Here is a 22,741-nt window from a genome sequence, read left to right as displayed (position 1 = left end):
TCTTGGAGCAGCTAGAAGGAACAACCTGAAATTGTGGAACTGTAACCCATACCAAACTTTGAAATCTATTCTATAACTATTTGTTACAATGTACTTTGAAGTTTATTGCTTTTTTGCATATATGTTATATTTCACAAGAAAAAATGTTAAAAAAAGAAAAACAAGGGAAAGAAATAAAAATAAGTCAAACCAACAAACCAAAACCTCAAAGGGCCCCACACCCGTTAGTACCTCAAAACACAGTCAGAGGAACCAGACTCAGGGAAACCTGCCCTCCCAGCACAACCTGAGTAAATTAGCATGATGAGCAACAAATAACAATCATGTTTCTCTTCTAATAGAAAAGAGATGGCTGGGAAAAAACTTCTGAGAATGGCAGGTTTGTTGCCTAAGGCCTGACCCCAACCACATCCCTCTAGGAGAGACAGGAAATGAAGTGCTAATGTCATCCAACAAAAGTCTGAGCTCTTACCTATGAGAGCATAGGACAGGAACTTGTTAACAGAGGTGAGTGCCAGTCCAGTGATAGGGCCAGTGGTATCTTCAGAGCGAATCACTTCCAGGAATGGACGAAGGAACACATTAGGCTCAATCTCTGAGAGTTCTGCAAGAAAAGAAACCAGGAATGAAGAGATGCCCTCTAACAAAAAGCTAAATCCTAGGAAAAGGCTCTTAGTATTTGTGCCACAAGCTAGAGGTCTTGTTGCCAGGTTGAATGTTCTCCCTCTGGATTATCTTGAATCACAACCCAGACATGGTATTGTTTTATCTATAAATTTTTTTATGTGCAACTCTAAAAGATAGAAAAATTAAAAATAAAACCCACCATTATCAGGCTTAACAAAATTAATGTTAAGTTTTTAATATCATGAAACCTTATTGGGTTGATTTTCCTTGTCCATTTCAGGAGGAAATGCTCAAATCTCTCACCCTCCCCTGTGATACACAGGTAAAGCTCACTTTGTGCCTTGCTGGGTATAGCCAGTGTGGCCAAAAGATCCCAGAGTTTCCCACTGCTGTCTTTATGTCTTTTGCAGTTATGGTCAAGGTCACTCCTCTCAGGAAAAGAAAAGAGCACATCCAAGGAAAATGGAGGGAAACCTTCTTGAGCCTTCTTGTCTCACTGAAAAATAAGCAGAAAAAGAACAAAAGGCTGACTAGTCCCTCACTTAGGGAGGAAGTGTGTAACCTTCAAAGGTTCTAACTATTCTCTAGCCCCCTTCCTGCTACACTTAAGCAGAGAGCTAACTGCCCTGAGATAAAGGGGCAATTTACAATTCCTATTTTACAGATGAGAAAAATAAGGCTCAGATGAGATGCATGACTGGCCCCCAAATCACACAGCTAGTAAGAAGCAGAGATGGGATTTGAACCCTGTCAATGCATTTCCAAAACTTATGTCTATTCTACCTAATTACCAGGTCTATGAAGCTACAGAACTCTGGACGCACTCCCTACCCTACTCTATCCAGGGTCTAATATTTTGTTTTTCTTGATTCTACCATGCTTTTCATTTCTCAGATACTAGCTTCCTAAAAGGCTCCCTAAATAGAACAGAAAGTTTAGGGATGTGATCAAGGCTGGCCCACCTTTACAGACAGAAGGGTTTCCCCTAAACACCTTCATTTTCATGCAAATACAGGGAGCTTCCTATTTAATTTCTACCACCCCTCTCTCTGGGTAAACATCCCTGGGCCTGGCTGCTCCTTAGATTAATGCTTTAATTAATTGGCAGACTGGGTAGCATTTTCCTAGCTTGTCTGTACCGTGATCACATCAGCTGTATAAAACCTGTTTCTCATTCCCCACTGCCCCCTCTTAGATATGTACAATTTGCATAAAAATCCTGGAGAAAAACCTTTGTGTGTGTGTGTGTGTGTGTGTGTGAGAGAGAGAGAGATTGTGGTAGGTTTTGAAATGTAAGGAATAGAAATATTTGTAAAAACTGAAATATATAAAATACTTTTAAAAAGTCATATTAAACATTTTAAGGTCATCTAGTCATCCTACTTTAGAAGCAAAAATGCATTATATACAATTTGGACTGTCATTAAAAAAATGGTCATGTTTGTATATTTTGACATGCAAAAATCTAGAAGGAAAAAAATATCTTTGAGGAGTAGGTCAGGGAATAGATTGTCTGAGTTTTCACCCAGCAACTACAACCATATTTGTTTTATGTCTCTTCAAGACCAGAGACATGGGCAATTTTATAGCCAGGGGTTGACACTTCCTCTGCCTCTTTTTATAAAAAATTTTTTTAATTAACATAGTGTAAAACTTACGTTCTTTGGATATAGTTCTATGCATTTTAACACATGTATAGAATCCTGTAACTACCACGACAATCAGGATATAGAACAATTTTCCTCCCAAACTCCCTCTGCTAAGCCCTTTGTAGTCATACTTTTCCCCTACCCCTACATTCTGTCAACTACCAATCTATTCTCCATCACCATGGCTTTACCAAGGACAGAAAAATGGTATCATATAGTATGTAGCCTTTTGAGACTGGCTTCCTTCAGTCAGCATGGTGCCTTTGAGATTTGTGAGGCTGTTGTATGTATCAGCAGTTTGTTTCTTTTTGTTGCTGAGTAGTATTCCATTATGCATAGGTACTACAATTTCTATATCCATTCATCTGTTTTATACATATATATATTCCCCATTTTAACTACTTTAAGTGTACAATTCAGTGATACTAATTATATTTGCAATATTGTGTTATCATTACCACCATCCACCACCATAACTTTTCCATTACCCTGAAAAGAAAACTCTATATCCATTAAGCAATACCCCTATTCCCCTTCCACCAGCCTCTGGTAGCCCCAAATCTACTTTCTATCTCTATGAGTTTGCTAATTTTAGCTATTTCATATAAGTGGAATCATAAAATATTTGTCCTCTAATGTCTGGCTTATTTGTTCTGGACATTCATCCATGTTGTAGCAACATCAGAACTTCATTTCTTTTTTATGGCTGAATAATACTCCACTGTATATTTATATAACATTTTGTTTATCTATTCATCTGTTGTTGGACACACAAAGATATTTGTGAATTAGTAATAAACAAGCTTCTGGGATATACATTGTAAAAATATGTACTTTAAAAGAACATTTTATTTTAAACCTATAGGTATTGTTAGTGAAAAAAAATTTAATAACTTTTAATAGCATTTTTAATGCATAAATTTCATGAATGATTCTTTTGAAGAAATATAAATTTTTTGCCTTTCCTTTGATGTTTAAGTAGTATTCTAGCAATAAATCTGACAATATTGATCATGAATCACTTTATAATATGAATATTGGAATACAAGTATCTGTTCGAGTCTCTCAATTCTTTTGCGTATAAACTGTGTTTTAGTTTTACCTTAGCTGTTATCACAAATCCCATGCAAAAGTTGGGCTCAAACAACAAGCATTTATTGGTTCACAGTTTCAGAGGCCAGAAGTTCAACATCAAGATATTCACAAGGCTTCTTGACCAAAAGGGGGAAGAGTGAAATGAGACAAAGTGTCAATGGCTCAGAGATTCCAAACAGAGTTGAGAGGTTATCCTGGAGGTTATTCTTATGCATTAAGTAGATATCACCTTGTTATCTAAGATGTAATGGAGAGGCTGGAGGGAACTGCCTGAAAATGTAGAGCTGTGTTCCAGCATCCATGTTTCTTGATGATGACTGTATAATGATATATCTTTCACAATGTGACTGTGTGATTGTGAAAACCTTGTGTCTGATGCTCCTTTTATCTACCTTGTCAACAGATGAGAGGAACATATGGAATAAAAATAAATAATAGGGGGAACAAATGTTAAAACAGATTTATTTTGAAATGCTAGTGATCAATGAAAGGGATCAGTAAGGGGTATGGCCTGTAAAAATTTTTTTTTTCTGTTTGTTATATTTTTCTGTTGTCTTTTTATTTCTTTTTCTGAATTGATGCTAATGTTCTGGGAATGATCATGATGATGAATATGCAACTATGTGATGATATTGTGAATTGCTGAGTGTATGTGATGATATTGTGAATTGCTGAGTGTATGTGTTGGGAATGTTTGTGTTTCTTGTAATTTTTTTTAATTAATAAAAAATTAAAAAAAAAAAAAGATATTCACAAGGCTTTGTTTTCTCCCCAAAGATAGTGGCATTCTAGTGCTGGCTTGCCTGCAATCCTTGGGGTTCCTTGGCTTTACCGCCACATGGCAATGTCCCCTACTTTCTCTTCCAGGTTCCATTAATTTCCTACTTCTGGCTCCTCTCCATTGCTTTCTCTCTCTCTGAATTTCTTCTGTAATCAGGATAAAGCCTCAACCTTAACTAAAACAACATCTTCAAGAGATCCTATTTACAATGGGTTCACACCCACTGGAACACAAATCAAGACCAAGATCATGTCTAAATTGAGTTACATAATTCAATCCACCACATACCTAGAAGAGAACTTACTGGATCATATGGTAATTCTATGTTTAACTCTCTGAGGAACTGCCAAACAGTTTTCCACAGCAGCTGCAAGATTTTACATTCCCACCAACAATGTATGAGGGTTTCAATTTCCCCACATCTGCATCAACACTTATTTTCCATTTTTAAAAATAATAGTCAGCCTAGTGGGTATGAAGTGGTTCAGTCCATTTTAAAACTGAATTGTTTTCTTGCTGTTGAGTTTTGATCATTCTTTATCTATTCTGGATTCAAGTCCTTTATTGGATATATTGGATATACAATGTTTACTTAAATTTTCTCCTAGTCTACAGTTTGTCTTTTCATTCTCTGTAACAGTGTATGTTGCAGGACAAATTTAAAATTTTGATTAATTCATCCATATCCATTTTATGGATTGTGCTTTTTATATCCCAAGTATTCTTTGCCTGGTCCTAGGTCACAAAGATTTTCTTTTATGTTCTCCCCTAAAGATTCTCCAGATTTATGTTTTTCATTTAAACTATGATCTAATTTGAGTTAATTCTTTATTTTTTAAATTAATTTTTTAATTTATGATACACAACCACATACAAACACATTCTTATCATACAATCATTCTGTTCTTGTTATATAATCAATAACTCACACTATCATCACAGTTACACATTCATCATCACGATCATTTCTTAGAACATCTGCATCAATTCAGAAAAATTAAAAAACAGAAAAAAATTCATACATATCATACCCCTTAACCCTTCCCTTCACCAATCACCAGCACTTCAATCTACTAAATTTATTTTAACATTTGTTTCCCCTATTATTTATTTATTTTTTTAAAAAATATGGAACACTTCACGAATTTGCATGTCATCCTTGCACAGGGGCGATGCTAATCTTCTCTGTATCGTTCCAATTTTAGTATATGTGCTGCCGAAGTGAGCATCCTATTATTTATTTTTAATTCATATGTTTTCCTTGTCTGCAATAAGGTATACAAAAGGAGCATCAGACACAATGCTCTCACAACCACATAGTCACACTGTGACAGCCATATCATCATACAATTATCTTCAAGAAACATGGCCACCGGAGCACAGCTCCACATTTTCAGGCAGTTCCCTCTAGCCTCTCCATTATACCTTAGCTAAATAGGTGATAGCTATTTAATGTGTAAGAATAACCTCCAGGATAACCTCTCGATTCTGTTTGGAATCTCTCAGCCATTGACACTTTATTTTGTCTCATTTCACTCTTTCCCCTTTTGGTCGAGAAGATTTTCTCAATCCCTTGATACTGAGTCCCTAGCTCATTCTAGGATTTCTGTCCCACATTGCCAGGAAGGTCCACACCCCTGGGAGTCATGTCCCATGTAGAGAGGGGGAGGGCAGTGAGTTTGCTTGCTGTGTCAGCCAAGAGAGAGAGAGGCCACATCTGAGCAACAAAAGAGGTTCTCTTGGGGGTGACTCTTTGGCCTAATTTAAATAGGTTTAGCCTATACTTTGCGGGATTAAGTTTCATACGAACAAACCCCAAGATTGGAGGCTCAGCCTATTGCTTTGGCTGTCCCCATTGCCTGTGAGAATACCAAGAATTCTCTACTTGGGGAAGGTGAATTTTCCCCCTTTCTCACCATTCCCCCTAGGGTACTCTGCAAATACTTCCCTATGCACTGTTCAAATTGCTCTGGGATTTATCTAGGCATCATTCTGGACAAACCTACAAAATCTCATGCCTTACACAAGGTTCCAAGTACTATGGCGTTTGATTAAGCTGTCCACATAAGTTATATTAGGAAATGCACTAGTCAAAATATAAATTTTGTACCAAATAAACATTTTTTGCTTGTCTAATGTGAGTTAACTCTTCTATAAGGTGTGAAGTTTAGATTGAGGTTCTTTTTTTTTCTCATATGCATCTCTATTTTGTTCCAATACCAGAGATGAAAAGATATCCTTTTTACATTGAGTTCTTTTTGCTGCTTTGTAAAAAATCAAATAGCCATTTTTGCAGTCTATTCCGGATTTTCATTCGGTTCCAATGATCGATGTGACTGACTCTGACAAAACCACACTGCTTTGATTCTATAGCTATAAATTAAGTCTTAAAATCGAGTAGTATGATTTTTCCAACTTCATTCTTAATTTTCAATATCATTTTTGTTATTCCACTTCCTTTGCCTTTCAATAACAATTTTTTCATTTTTAGGCTTTTTTTATTCTGAAATATAACATATATACAAAAAACACCAATAATTTTCAAAGTACATTTTAACAAGTAGTTAGAGAACAGATTTCAAAGTTTGGTATGGATTACCATTCTACATTTTCAGATTTTTCCTTCTAGGGGCTCCAAAACACTGGAAGCTAAAAGGAATATCATTATAGTGATTCAACAGTTTGTTAAATCCTAACTTCTCTGTCATAACTGCTTCTTTTTTCTATTTTTAACTTTTTAAAAATTCTATAACATATATACAAAGCAAAGAAATAAAAAAGCAATAGTTTTCAAAGCACTCTTCAACAAGCATTACAGGATAGATCCCAGAGTTTGTCATGGGCTAACGTACTATCCTCTCATATTTTTCCTTCTAGCTGCTCCAAAATATAGGAGGCTAGAGAGCGTAAGTATTTTTTTATTATCAAAATTGACTTTTTTCCTTCTTTTTTTGGTGAAAAAAATAACCATATATAAAAAAGCTTATAAATTTCAAAGTACAGCACCACAATTAGTTGTAGAACTTGTTTAAGAGTTTGACATGGGTTACAATTTCACAATTTTAGGCTTTTACTTCTAGCTGCTCTACAAGAGCATATCAACTAAAAGAGATATCAATTTAATAATTCAGCATTCATATTCCTTTGTTAAATCCTATTTCTCGGTATATTCCACCATCACCTTTGATCTTTCCATCCTCTCTTTAGGGGTGTTTGGGCTATGGAAATTCTAAATTTTTGATATTGGAAGGGTGTGTCACTAATACGGGGTAGACAGATGGAAATATCTGATATCCTGGAGAAGCTGGCTAGCTTTCAGGACTTATCTGGATCAGGGACCCATCTGGAGGTTGTAGGTTCTGGAAAGTTACTCAAGTGCCTCGAACCCTTGTAGATTCTTATATATTGCCTTAGGTGTTCTTTAGGATTGATTGGAATTGTCCTGGTTGGGGGTTGGCAGGTTATGATAGGTAGCAATGTCTAACTGAAGCGTGTGTAAGAGCAACCTCCAGAGTAGCCTCTCGACTCTATTTAAACTCTCTCTTCCACTGATACTTTTTAATTATACTTCTTTCCCCCTTTTGGTCAGGATGGAATTGTTGATCCCATGGTGCCAGGTCTGGATTCATCCCTGGGAGTCAACTTCCACGTCGCCAGGGAGACTTTCACCCCTGGATGCCATGTCCCTTGTATGTGGGAGGGCAATGATTTCACTTGCATAGTTGGGCTTAGAGACTGAGGCCACATCTGAGCAACAACAGAGGCCTCCAGACGTAACTCTTAGGCATGCCTATATGTGGTTTAAGTTTCTCCCCTACCTACATAAGCTTCACAAGAGTAAGCCTCATGATCAAGGGCATGGCTGATTGATTTGGGTGTACCTAAAGTTTGACACAGTATCAGGGGATTCCCTGATGGTAAGGTTTAATAGTTTCATATTCTTTCTCCCATCCCTCAGGGACTTTGCCAATACTTTTTGATTATATGCTTAATATACTCTAGGATGTATCAAGGCAATACAATAATCTATACAGGACTAAAGGATCTCCTTCTTATTCTGCGCTCTCTGTGTTTCAATTGTTCAAATGAGCTCTACAGATAGGCTGAATTAGATTATGCACTATAGAAAATTTCAATTTCGGACCAAATAAAACTTTCTTCCATTGGTCTCAAAGAGTATGTGTGGTTCTAAGATACAGACACTGTCTTCCTTACCCCTATGTTCTGAATTACTTTAACCCCAATCTGTTCGGCTTCATTCTTATCTCTAAATATCAGGTTATATATATGAAACAGCCTTTCAAATTCCAGAAATAATAATCACTACTCTGGATTTAATGTGTCTGCTTACAACCTAGGCCCCTGTTTTCTTATAAGCATTTTTTAAAGGTGACCACACCATTGTTAACTTTTTTGTTTCTGGCTTATTTTGTCTCACCAAATGTCCCACATGTTCATTCACATCACAAGTCACATGCCTCATGACTTTGTTTCTTTTTGTAGCAGCACAACCTTCATTCATAAGTACACACCATCGTTCGCCAATCTACTTCTACATCTTCCCCTTAACGATTTTAAGATAAACTTGTCTATGTCTCTAAACATCTTATTGGGAGTTTGATAAGAACTGCATTGAATCCAGGGAGAATTGACAACTTTTCAATGTTGCACCTTTCAATCCATGAACATGATATGTCTCTTTCAATTTACTTAGGTCTTCTTGATTTCTTTCATCAGTGAACTGTAGTTTTCAGTATACAGATTCTATAAATGTCTTGTCAGGTTTGTACTTAAGTATTTCATTTGTTTTGAGCAACGAAAAATGGTATTGTGTTTTTAATTTCAGTTTTCATAAATTCACTGTTAGTATATAGAAATGCAATTGATTTTTGCATTGACTTTGAATCCTGTGACCTTATTTAACTCATTTATTAGTTCTAGGAAATTTTTTGTAGATTCTTTGGAGTTTTCTACATAGACCAGTTGTTATTTTTTCTATTTGTCTATTTATGGATAATGTTATTGGAAATATGGACAGTTTTATTTTTTCCTTTCCAATATATATATATTTTGTCTTATTGCACTGGCTAGGACTTCCAGTACTTTAACACAGTAATTTGTTAAATAATAATGAAAGTGGACTTCTTTGTGTTAGTCCCAAATTTAGGGTGAAAGCATTAAGTGTTTCACTCTAAAGCATGATGCTAGCCATAAGTTTATTTTGCAGATGTTCATTAAGTTAAGGAAATTCCTTTCAATTTCTAATTTGCTGAGTTGCGTATGTTTTTTTCATGTGAATGGATGTTAAATTTTGTCAAATGCCTTTTCTGTGTCAACTGATATGATCATATCGTTTTTCTTCTTTAGAATGTTAATATTTGGATTATATTGACTGATTTTCAAACACTGAATCAGCATTGCATTCCCAACATAAACCTTGTTTACTCTTGGTATATTATTCTTTTTATATATTCCTGGATTCAATTAGCTAATCTTCTGCACTTCTTAAGATGAAAGAGATCTATTAGGCACTGAGATGCTTGAAGGGGACAGGAATGATACCATACAGAGTATTGGACAAAGCCCTATGGAGAACTTCCCAAAGGCTCTGGGTGTGGCACTCACAAAATATACAATCCAGTCAAAGTATACATTATTCTCTCCCCCACTGATAGCGAAGTGTATGATACTAAAGCTTCTCATTTGTCAAATTAGGGAGTTGGAATCTATGCTGCTAGGATACATTATTCTAGCACTTCCATTCTTTGAGTCAATGCTTTATGGAAACTTACTGTTCAAAAATTAAAGGGCTGGACTTTTTAATAGGAATGTTCACTATCACTCTCACTCCTCTACCCTTTCAAAAAAAGGGAATCATGGTATAGAAAGTGTACTTTACTAAAAGAGTTTGGTCTAGGCCAAATTGGAGCTTTGTTCTGTAGGTTCAACTGCTGATTGCCAGGAGCATCAGAAAAGTTCTAACTGGAGCAACTACTGCAACTTCAGAGGGAGATAGGGAAAGGATACACCTAGTTGGGCACTAGCAAGGATATTTCTGATTTAAGAGTACCTCTATGTATGTAAACATGTAATTTGTTTTGATGTGTCCTCTAAAATAGCATTCCTCAAGCTATCTGTGATAAAGGGTCAGGTTTTTCCTTTATATTAATCCACTGCAGATCCAAACTACCATGAAATATAATAAAATGAGTTCCTCAAAAAACAAAATTAAAAAATCCAAAGATATAATGTTTATTATTAAAATCAATGTACTTAAAATTTATAAGTCAAGTTGTTATAAAAATATCTAAATGTTTTGTCTTAATTTCTGCATGCATCTCATTGTGTATGAAGCAGCAGTTTGTGGTTCTGCTTAAGCTTGCAGATTATATATACATAGTATATTTTTAACACAATTTTATTGTGATATATTATAAATTCACATGCCATATCATCATCCAAATTATACAGTTAGTGGTTCACAGTATCATCATATAGCTGTGCATTCATCACCACAATCAATATTTGAATATTTTTATTACTCAAAAAAAATAATAAAAAATAAAAGTGAAAAAGGACACTAAAACATCCCATACCCTCCCCTTCACCATATTATTAATTTTTGGTCTTTTTCCCTTACTCATCTATACATATATTGGAAAAAGGGAGTTGCAGATTATATTCTGAATTATAGTGCTCTAGAAAAATAAATCCTAATTTTTGGCTGGCCAATGCAGAAAATTCTCCAAATTCTAGGATAATATAGTTAGGCAGTCCCTAAAAATAATTTACAAATGAAGTAACTGAGATTTAGGGAGGTTAAATAATTTGATGGCACAAAGCCAGGTAGTGATGGAAGCAAGTACTGAAGTTGAGAGCACTAGTATAAATATGGTCTTTAGAGTAGGGTTCAAATCCAAGTTCTACAACCTAGTAGCTGTGTAATCTTAGCTACTTAGCTTTCTAAGCCTCTATTTTATCACCTGCAAAGTGAGTGTTAGAGAACTAAAATGAATGAAATTAAAAATAATAGCAACTAATATTTACTGAGCATATTCTATGAATCAGGCCCTGTGTTAAGCACTTTATATACATTATATTTCATTTATTCTATGCAAAACACTTGGTATAATGCATGGAAAAAAGTAAGTGAGCAACAAATACAATACAACGAAGTATCGTTATTCTAATTTTTTAGTTCTGGAGTCCCAATTCATTGTTCTTTATTAGTTTATTTCTTAAGATTAAAGGGGATATAAAAGAAATTCAAAGGCAGAACTACTACCTTTGATTCCTAAACCTGACAGGGAAACAAATTAAGGATAAACGGCAAGACAACTGGTAGTTGTTACTTATGGTATAGTTTAGTATAGTTTTTTTAATTTCCAAGTACTTCAGATTTCTTCAGGGTGTACACAGTATCAGAAAAAGTAACAGGCTTCCTTTTTTTTTTTCTGCATAGGTAGGCAGCAGGAATTGAACCCGGGTCTCCGGCATGGCAGGCAAGAATTCTGCCACTGAGCCACTGTTGCACCACCCAACAGGCTTCCTTTATTTTTTTTTTTTAATTAAAAAAAATTAAAAAAAAAAATTAACAAAACATTTAGAAATCATTGCATTCTACATGTACAATCAGTAATTCTTAATATCATCACATAGTTGCATATCATCATTTCTTAGTACATTTGCATCGATTTAGAAAAAGAAATAAAAAGACAACAGAATAAGAATTAAAACGATAATAGAGAGAAAAAAATAACCTATACCTCACATGCAGCTTCATTCAATGTTTTAACATAATTGCATTACAATTAGGTAGTATTGTGCTGTCCATTTCTGAGTTTTTATATCCAGTCCTGTTGCACAGTCTGTATCCCTTCAGCTCCAATTACCCCTTCTCTTTTTTTTTTTTTAAATTAACGGAAAAAAAGAAATTAACCTAACATTTAGAATTCATACCATTCTACATATGCAATCAGTAATTCTTAACATCATCACATAGATGCATGATCATCGTTTCTTAATACATTTGCATCGGTTTAGAAGAACTAGCAACACAACCGAAAAAGATATAGAATGTTAATATAGAGAAAAAAATAAAAGTAATAATAGTAAAAACAAAACAAAACAAAACAAAAACCTATAGCTCAGATGCAGCTTCATTCAGTGTTTTAACATGATTACTTTACAATTAGGTATTATTGTGCTGTCCATTTTTGAGTTTTTGTATCTAGTCCTGTTGCACACTCCGTATCCCTTCAGCTCCAATTGCCCATTATCTTACCCTGTTTCTACCTCCTGCTGGACTCTGTTACCAATGACATATTCCAAATTTATTCTCGAATGTCCGTTCACATCAGTGGAACCATACAGTACTTGTCCTTTAGTTTTTGGCTAGACTCACTCAGCATAATGTTCTCTAGGTCCATCCATGTTATTACATGCGTCATAAGTTTATCCTGTCTTAAAGCTGCATAATATTCCATCGTATGTATATACCACAGTTTGTTTAGCCACTCTTCTGTTGATGGCAGGCTACCTTTTTAAAACAAAGGATTGAAAAACATCATCCTCCCTTTATAAGAGATAATGATAACAATAATACAGAAGCAGCCACCATTTATTACTCTGTACAATGCCATGTGCTAATAAGCGCTTTGCAAACCTTCTTTCCTTACAATTATCCCCATTTTGAAGATGAAAATAAGACTTAGAAAGGATAAGTTAAGAGCCACCCACCAACTAAGACCATACAATCAGCAAGTGGCAGATACCGGACTCAAATCCAGGTTGACCTGACTCCAAAAACTAAGCTCCTACTCACTCAACTCTAGGCCAGCACAGAAAGGTTTCTGGTATACTACCTTCCTGCTCAGCCTGCTTGTAGACTGATATTCAAATGTCTGGATATCCTTCAGATGAGTGAGAAGAGCTGCCTGAGCCCTCCAGCGGAGAGATGCCATGATGCTGCCCATAGTAAGCAGGCTGAATAATTTCATAACCAAGGAGACATCTGACACCCCACTCAAGCAGCCAAAATTCCCACCTTGGAAGACTGTCAACCTCAAGGCACAAATAGTCCAGTAAACAGAGAGTGCAGTTTAGGTGGAGGGGTGTGCTAAAGGTGACTGGTTCATGTTCTAAGACAGGGAGAAAAAAAAATAAGGAATGGGTATAATGACAGGAAGAACAACTCTCCACTGGAGAAAGAATACTTGGGATATTTCTAGGACTAAGTTACCCGTTTATAAAATCAAATCCAGGTCTACCCCAAAGGGAGAGACGTTTATTTGGTGCAAAATGTATATTTTGGGTAGTGCATTTCCTAATTTAACTTGTATGGTAGTTTAGCTGAATACAGTTATTTTTAACTGTATTCGAAATAAAAATACCCAATTTATTTTACCCCTATCCCCCCATTATGTATTTATTTTTTATCCATATTTTTTGCTCATCTGTCCATACCCTGGATAAAAGGAGCATCAGACAAGGTTTTCACGATCACACAGTCACAATTTAAAAGTTTTATCTTTATACAATCATCTTCAAGAATCAAGGCTTCTGGAATACAGCTCCACAATTTCTTGAATTTTGTTGGTTTGTCCAGATTAGTGTGATGTCCCAATATGTCCCAGAGTAATCTGGGCAGTGAATAAAGAAGTATCTGCAAAGTCTCCTTAGGACTACATGGGACATAACTTCCCAGGGGGTATAAATCTCCCTGGCAATGAGGGACAGAATTCCTGTGATGAGCTGGGACGAGGTATCAAGGGATTGAGAAAGCCTTTTTGACTAAAAGGGAGAAGAGAGAAATGAGGCAAAATAAAGTTTCAGTGGCTGAGAGATTTCAAACAGAGTCAAGAGGTTATTCTGGTATTTTGGAGATACACATTTTTAGTTTATGGTGTATTGGAGGGGCTAGAGTGTAGTACCTGAAACTGTGGAGCTGTATCCCAGACGCCTTGATCCTTGAAGATGATTGTATAAAGATAAAACTTTTAAATTGTGACTGTGTGATCGTGAAAACCTTGTCTGATGCTCCTTTTATCCAGGGTATGGACAAATGAGCAAAAAATACGGATAAAAAAATAAATACATAATGGGGGGGATAAGGGGTAAAATAAATTGGGTAGATGGAAATACTAGTAGTCAATAAGAGGGAGGGGTAAGGTGTATGGTATGTATGAGTTTTTTCTTTTTACTTCTTTTTCTGGAGTGATGCAAATATTCTAAAAAATGGTCGTGGTATGACATACACATTATGTGATGATATTGTGAGCCCTTGATTATATACCATGTATGGACCGTACGTGTGTGAAAATCGGTCAATAAGAATATTAAAACAAAAAATCCAGGTCTACCTCCTAGCCAGTCAGTGCTTAATAATGATAATTATAAGAATTGTTAAGCTGTTTTTGGAAAAGCCCACAGGACTTTAACCCAAAGCAAAGTAAAGTTCTTAAGAGATGTTTTGATGGTGTTTGGTTCATACTCTGCCAACTACCCAGTAGGCAGGGAGCTCAGTTTCCTGAATTATGACATTAAAGACAGAAAAGTCTTAGTTTGGCTCAATGCCAGTCTGAGAATCTACATAAGCCCACCCAAGTCTTCTGGCTTCACAGATGATGAGGTGACCTGTCCAAAAGGAGGGTGGATCCTGAGACTGTTTTCTTTTTTCATTTGGAGCTACCACTCTCTTTGATAATCTATGCCAACGTCTTGCTTATGTACGGTCTCAATCACTGTTCTTGGACAGAAGGGAAAACTCTCCTCCTACCCTCCAGGGGAGCAGTCACCATCCTTCTGGGAGACTTGTGTTCTCCATTCTGCAGCAGTCTTTTCTCATTTGGCCAGCACTGGGCTGGCACATTCCTGAGACAAAATGCACACATAAGCTGCTTTCCCCGGTTGCTAGCTCTTCACTCCTGAGTGATTCTTATTAGGGATAGTTGGGCATTTTCAATTGGATTACGCTGACAAGGAAAAAGTCCTGCTAGTATATTATTTCAACACCATTTGGCTTCAGAAATGCCTGTCTGGACCCTTTTTCCCTTGGAGCCCACTTGTTCTTTCTTGCTTTCTAAAGGGTTGCCAGCTTGCCCCCCATACTAGCTCTTCATCCTGTAAATATTGGCCCATGTTTCTGAGGACAGATTATCATTATCCACAAGATGGATCACATGTAATAGGCTTTAACGAATCAGAGCGTGATAAAAACAGAAGTCAAGTTCATTTAGCCCTCTTGACATTTCTGTTTCCAGAGGCACAGAACAAAATTATTTTAGTACAAAGAGTTATGTGGTTTTTCTATCTATGCCTGTACATCTCATTTTAGGAGGAAGTATTAAGCCCTCATATTCTACTTTTCTGCCCATGCATACATAAGAGCATTTCTTGGAAAAGTCAAAATAAGATTGAGAATGATTTACAAATGAACTTCTAAGCTATTATAAGTTCAGTAGGAAAGAGCTATGCTCTTCTTTCTGGTCACTTGGGGACATCATGAGTAGTGGTCCGCAGGATGAGGAAAACTAATTTTTGGCAAAGCCAGAAGACTGTGGAGTATCTGTCACATTTATCATACCTTTGTTTATCAGTTTCAGTTTTCCAGACATGTGAATAGCCAGGTAGGGATTTATGGTTGATTTCAGAAAGTGATTCCATACTGCCAATGGCAGCTCCCAAAGAAATGTATTTCCTAGCCCGGGTTTAAGGGTCAAACACCTTGTCACCTGTTATGAGTCCAGACAGGGCTTTTCAACTATACCCTTTATAACAGGATAAATGAAATGAATACATACACTAGTTTTAGTCCTGGTTTTATCATTGTGTGACCTTGGGTAAAACACCTCATCTCTACAGGTCTTAGTTTCCTCATTCAAAGGGTTTTTCTGGGGGAGGTGGTGGTGGTAGTGATGGTAGTAGTTTAACGAGATCCTTTAAGGACTGTTTAGATCTCTAAAACTTATGATTCTAAATGCAAAGTACAATTTGGAAGTAAATGCATGGCAGGCCTGTTACAAAGGCATCCAGGGAAGAAAGGAAGCCCAGTTTGTTTAAGCTCTAGACAATGGTTCCTCTTTTTCCAATTATCAGCCCACAGTTTCTAAAAGAGGTTTCCTTTTCTCAAACAAATATTTAGCCTCAAGGCACCTCTAGATGAGGGGGGCAAAGGGGAAGTGGGGTGAAGAAGGAGGGAAGAATTATCTTTGATATTATGACTCTTTAAGAGACAAAGTATAATGATGGCTCAATCACTGCAGTGTCTAGGTACAAAGTAGGCCCATGGGTCCACCTACATACAGCTGTAGAAAATAACGTACCAACCACTCATAGTGAAAAAGGCAACTGATTTCCAACACTTGATCCCTTAAAAACTCTTTGAGAACTAACTGTTCATTTTTCAGGCTATTTTATCCCTCAATGGCCAACCCAACCTGTTTTTTTTTTAATGAATCAGAAAACCAAACAGTTACTTCCTTCACTGATTAAACAGGCGCAATTACCTTAGTTTTTTACTAAAATTATCCAACCCCAGGGATTTTAAATCACAATTTTATATTTTCCCCCAAACTGTCATTGATAAGTAAGTTGTAAAAGGTCATGTTCATGAGGCCAGACTCTAAGCCAGGGATGCTATAAAAATTCCTCCTCCCTAGATATCTGGTACAAAAATGTTCAAGACGATCAAGAAAGAAAAGGGCTTTTGGTATTACCACATATGCTCTCTTGCTCACTTCGTCAGGAACTTGACCATCTCTTTGTCCCTACAACAGGTACACCTCTCCTTAGGGAGAGGATAGCAAAATGATGAACAGTTTCAGGGTTGAAATCCCTGACAGCATGTGGAGCCAATAGCAGGATGCTTTAGTAAAACTCTGCTCCTGAAATCCTCACTTTTACCATCTCTTTCTTGGTGAGTGGGGCAACCCTGGTCTGCGTGGGGTCAGATTAAGCCTCCACTTTCAATATATAAGACAGGCACTTATGGCATGAAAAATGGTTTATTGGATGAGTTTCTCCAATATGATGCATGAATCCTGATTAGAAAAGAAATAAACTTCTCACCTTAAGCATTCCTGTTAAATAGCCAGGTTAGCTTGCTGCTCAAAACTATTTAGTAACTTTACAAAAAGAATCACATTCTATTGCCTAGGACAATCTTACTTTGCCTTAGACATCACCAACAGCTATGTGGATTATTAAACATAATTGTTATAGATTATTTTATTTTATCCTCCCCAAGCCCTGATAAATAGTTATTACTGTCTCCATTTTACAGATAAGGAAACCAAGTCTCTGAGAGGTTAAGTGGCTTGCCCCAGGTCATACAGTAAGTGGAAGAGATAGGGTTTGAACCCATGTCTGTTTTGACTCTGAAGTCCATGATCTTAAACACTGCGTTGTGCATTTAAATATTATACCATGCTATAGAGACAGGTTTATTACTAGATATAATAAGTGTATGACCTGGATGGCAAACAAAATTTTAAAACCCAGAATCAAAGTTTCTTCCATACCTCTTAACCAGTGACTATAAACCATTAGTTATTAGTTTCAGCACTGCCCCACAAATTAAGAGTAAGTTCTGCCCAGATTCCCTCTTAATGAGAGAGAGAGGAAGAAAGTGAGAGAGGGAGAGAGGGAGAGAACGAGAGAGGGAGAGAGGAACAGAGAGAGTGAGAGACCCCTTTAACAAGGCTGGCAGGGCTAAATGAGGCCTTCAGGGACTGGCCTCAAACATACTGCAGAGGCCCAAGGACTGACTGATCTATCTGTCTTACTAAGAACACAAGTTTCACACATATCAACTCTAAACACTAGTTCTCTCCCTTCTACAGGAAACTGGCACACATTGAAAGGAAAGCAATTAGGTTGTAACATATTGGCACACTAGGGCTGCTGTAGTCCTTTACTCAGCCTTCTTTTCTGTATGCAATGCACAAGACCAAGTTCAAACTTAAGCAGGCAATTTGAAAACCCAGGAGAAACTAAAAACTTCTGTGGTTATACTTTAGAACAGAACAATTCACCCAGCTTTATGCAGTCATTACATTTGGGGTGGCTTTCTCAACCCAAATTTCTCACGTGGTCTAGTAAAAATTTTCATAAAGCAGCTAGAAGAAAAGACAATTATAGGTTTATTATCAATTACCATCTTGTCAGGTCTCCTCTGGGGGCTCTAAAGGTAAGTACAAGAAAATAAAGTACTAAACTGTGAATCAACATTAGCAAATTTTATAGATGATAGAGAAGGCTGAAGGGTCAATGCCAAACCTATTATTATAGAAGAATCAGAGAATTCCCAAAGAGTGTATCAGTGATGGGACTGCTCAGCAACCTCTCCCTGTCCCTTAAGTGTACAGAATGCTACTAATTCATTCTCTCTACCAACTGGAAATGGTTACCACAGCAGCATATCATAAATTCTTAGTGACAACCTGACTGAGGAGTCTTTTCTGCCTCAGCTATCCTTGTGCCAACTGTATGATAAGGGACATTCCCATTTTACTGATGGGGAAAACCAAGGTATCAAAAATGTAATAGCGCTAGAACAAATACTCTCACCACTTGCCATTGTTGTCTCTAAAAACCTGTCTGTGAGCTAGACAGTAAACAAATAAAGTTTATGGAAGCAGCAGTACTCTGAAAAGTCATACCTTATTTGCTCTGGAAAGTGTCCAGATAATCTTCAAGACAGCTGAATCGGGAGGAAAAAACCTGAAAGAGTTGGAGAACAACTCCACAAAAACATGGAAGAGAGCCAGGGCCTAGCTAGCATGTGTTCCCCAACAATATCTGTTTATATGCCTGCCTGTCTTGTTTTATCTGAATTGCACACTTAAAACAAAAGCTGTGTTATTCTGGCAAAGTTGTATTCCAACCCAGAGTGCTGAATTAATGTTTTTTACAACCTGCATGCCTCCTTATGATGGATGGCCACTTACAATGAAATACTTTATGCTTAATCAACTTACAAATAATGAGTGTTCCATTATATGGCATTCAAAACATACCCAAATTCAGAAAGACATGGAAAAAAACAAGGAGGAATAAGGATGATTGCTGAAAAGAGAGGAGGGGCCTAAGAAAGGTGAATACTCTGTAACTCCTTTACTCCTCGATGAAAAGGTACAGTCCTAAATAGAATTTGGTGGCTAAAATGGCATTGAATTCAACAAATGGTGTTGGAGCAATTGAACATCCATATACAAAATAATAATAATAATAACAATAATAAATAACCTCAATCTAAATCTCACACATATAAAAATTAACTAACAATGGACCACAGATCTAAATGAAAAATTTTAAATTGTAACATTTTTAGAAGAAAACATAGAACATCTTTTTGGTAGAGTACTTAGACATGACACTAAAAGTACAACCCACAAAATAATTTGTATTCAGAATAAATAACTCTCACAAAATACAACAGTAAGAAAACAATTTCATTTAAAAATGGGCAAAATGCAATAGGACTAGATACAAAAACTCAAAAATGGACAGCACAATAATACCTAATTGTAAAGTAATCATGTTAAAACACTGAATGAAGCTGCATCCGAGCTATAGGTTTTTGTCTTGTTTTGTTTTGTTCTTACTATTATTACTTTTATTTTTTTTCTCTATATTAACATTCTGTATCTTTTTCGGTTATATTGCTAGTTCTTCTAAACTGATGCAAATGTACTAATAAACGATGATCATGCATCTATGTGATGATGTTAAGAATTACTGACTGCATATGTAGAATGGTATGATTTCTAAAAAAAAAATGGACAGCACAATACTACCTAATTGTAATGTAATTATGTTAAAACACTGAATGAAGCTGCATCTGAGCTATAGTTTTTTTTAAATTTTTTTTCTTATATATTTTTGTATTTTTTATTTTTATTTCTTCTCTATATTATCATTTTATTTCTTTTTCTGTTGTCTTGCTATTTCTTTTTCTAAATGGATGCATATGTACTAAGAAATGATGATCATACATCTATGTGATGATATTAAGAATTACTGATTGCATATGTAGAATGGAATGATTTCTAAATGTTGTGTTAGTTAATTTTTTTTTTAATTAATAAAAAAAAATGGGCAAAAGACTTGACCAGACATTTCATGAGGGAGGATATACAAATGGTAAATAAGCACATGAAAAGATGTTCAACATTGGGGACTTCCAGGAAGACAGCCAACTACAGTAGCTCGAGATTAGCCCTGCTCCACAGAAAAGTTAGAGAAGGAACAGGAGGGAAACTGAGGTGGCAATTTAGGAGTGCAGCTGACCTGGGAGAGCTTTCTGCACCACAGGTGGCAGCCCTGGTTGCAAAGGCTGAGGAACTGAGAAGCTGAAAACAGGAGCCTGGAGCAGAGGCGCAGAGCCTGCCAGAGTGCACAGACGGGAGCGCAGGACTAGGAAGTAAGCCAGGCCACATTCCTTGGGTGTGCTCCCCTCACCAGCACAGCCTCGTGACTGGCAACTCACCCCACCAGCACCTGAATTCCATCACCCTCTCCCATGTAGCTGTGCAGGTGCAGCAGTCTGGGGAGCGTAACCCTCATGTGCACTGGTCTAAGACACGGGGCCCTTTGTGCACATGTGTAGAACTGTGGCAGCAGGTCGGCATTATGCTTTTGTGGATTGGGGGCAGATGTGACCTGGCTGCACAGGTCAGTACTCAGAGCTGGGAAATGAGGCTGAGGGCTGTGCACATGTGCAGTTCTAGGACTACTGGAAAGTGTGGCTCCTACAGCTGAATGATGTGATTGGGGGCCCGTGCCCATGCATGGGCCCCACCCCACCAGCTCCCAGTATACACACATACCTGCCCCCCACCCCCAACCCAAGTGCAGCCCAACCCACTTCTGTACACCTCCCAAGCACTGCCTCCCCCTCCCTGTTCCCTGCAGGCAGTTGCCAGCACATAAAGGTTGCAGACACTAACCTCCATACCTAGGCTACCCCTGCCCCATGCCCATAGTGTCACACAGCCTCACCCTGCTCCCCCTGAGCTCAATGCATCTGTTTATGGCACTCCCAGGCCCATGTATGGGCACGGGCCCCCAATCACATCATTCAGCTGTAGGAGCCACACTTTCCAGTAGTCCTAGAACTGCACATGTGCACAGCCCTCAGCCTCATTTCCCAGCTCTGAGTACTGACCTGTGCAGCCAGGTCACATCTGCCCCCAATCCACAAAAGCATAATGCCGACCTGCTGCCACAGTTCTACACATGTGCACAAAGGGCCCCGTGTCTTAGACCAGTGCACATGAGGGTTACGCTCCCCAGACTGCTGCACCTGCACAGCTACATCCTCCCTGACTGCTGGGCACCCATGTTCACAAGCATCAACGTTAACACCCCCAACCTGCGCCCGTTCCTGCCCTGAAACAAATCACCATACTGAGTACTTCACCCCATGCCCTGATCCCTGCTGTACAACCATCCCACAAATAGAAGGCCTTAGACTACTGAAAGAAATCAACTCCCAAAGTTAATTAATCAAGATATTTACATGTGATGAAGACAGCAGAAGATCACTAAGCATATCACAATGAAGACAGAAATAGCCCTGCCTAATGACAAAATTAAAACACCAGAGGAGACACAGACATTGGAACAACTAATCAAAGATGTTCATACAACTCTACTTAATCAGTGGGATAGCAAATGACATAAAGGAGATCAAGAGCACAGAGAGGAATTTGAAAGAATAAATAGAAAAATAACAGATATCACAGAGATTAAAGACTCTGTTGATCACATAAAAAACATACTAGAGGCATACAACACCAGATTTGAAGAGACAGAAAAAAGAATAAGTGATATAGAGGACAGGATAATTGATTTCAAAGACTCAAAACAGCAAATGGCAAAAAAGATGGAAAAAACTGAATGGGAACTCAGGGAAATGACATAAAAACAAAGCACACAAATATAAGAATTATTGGTGTCCCAGAAGGAGAAGAGAGTAGCAAAGGGCTAGGAAGAGTAGCTGAGATATAATGGGGGGAAATTTCCCATCTCTCATAAGGACATAAATATACAAGTCAAAGAAGCCCAAAGGACTCCAAACAGAATAAATCCAAATAGGCCTTCCCCAAGGCACATACTAATCACTCTGTCAAATGTTGAAGAGAAGCAGAAAATTCTGAAAGTGGCAAGAGAAAAACAATCTACTACATACAAGGGAAATCAAATAAGACTGAGTTCACACTACTCAACTAGGACTCTGGAGGTGAGAAGGCAGTGGTATGATATATTCAAGATCCTGAAAGACAAAGACTTCCAGCCAAGAATTCTGTACTTGGCCAAATTGTCCTTTAAAATTGAGGGAGAGATTAAAGTTTTCGCAGACAAAGAAGTCCTGAAAGAATCTGTCAACAAGAGATCGGCCCTACAAGAAATATTAAAAGGAGTTCTGCCAGTTGAAAAAAAAAGACAGAAGAGGGAGGTCTGGAAGGAGGGCACAGAATTGAAGAGTACCACTAAGGGTAATGTAAAGAATACAAAGAGAAAGAGAGAAAAGAATATATAAATTTGACAAATAAAATTAAAAAGATAAGATGGTGGAATCAAGAAA

General features: G+C 37.2%; 1 protein-coding gene and 1 non-coding gene across 15 annotated transcripts in view; both read right to left on the bottom strand.

Moving 5' to 3' along the window:
* Positions 1–22,741, bottom strand: part of GBF1 (golgi brefeldin A resistant guanine nucleotide exchange factor 1) — a 166,636-nt gene that overhangs the window by 33,590 nt on the left and 110,305 nt on the right. For 12 of the 14 annotated variants that reach the window (XM_077125839.1, XM_077125837.1, XM_077125840.1 and 9 more), the window contains exon 4: positions 473–604. In XM_077125839.1, the coding sequence (XP_076981954.1) occupies positions 473–604 (132 nt within the window). Of the gene's footprint in view, positions 1–472; positions 605–960; positions 1,124–22,741 lie in introns of all 14 variants that reach the window. The other 2 variants (XM_077125851.1, XM_077125850.1) reach the window with 1 other exon arrangement.
* LOC143654725 (U6 spliceosomal RNA) lies at positions 5,275–5,381 on the bottom strand. Its single transcript, XR_013161916.1, has one exon. It is a non-coding gene; the product is annotated as a U6 spliceosomal RNA (small nuclear RNA).

Source organism: Tamandua tetradactyla, chromosome 13 (genome assembly GCF_023851605.1).
Source record: "Tamandua tetradactyla isolate mTamTet1 chromosome 13, mTamTet1.pri, whole genome shotgun sequence".
Lineage (NCBI taxonomy): Eukaryota > Metazoa > Chordata > Mammalia > Pilosa > Myrmecophagidae > Tamandua > Tamandua tetradactyla.
This window is presented reverse-complemented; position numbering and strand designations above follow the sequence as displayed.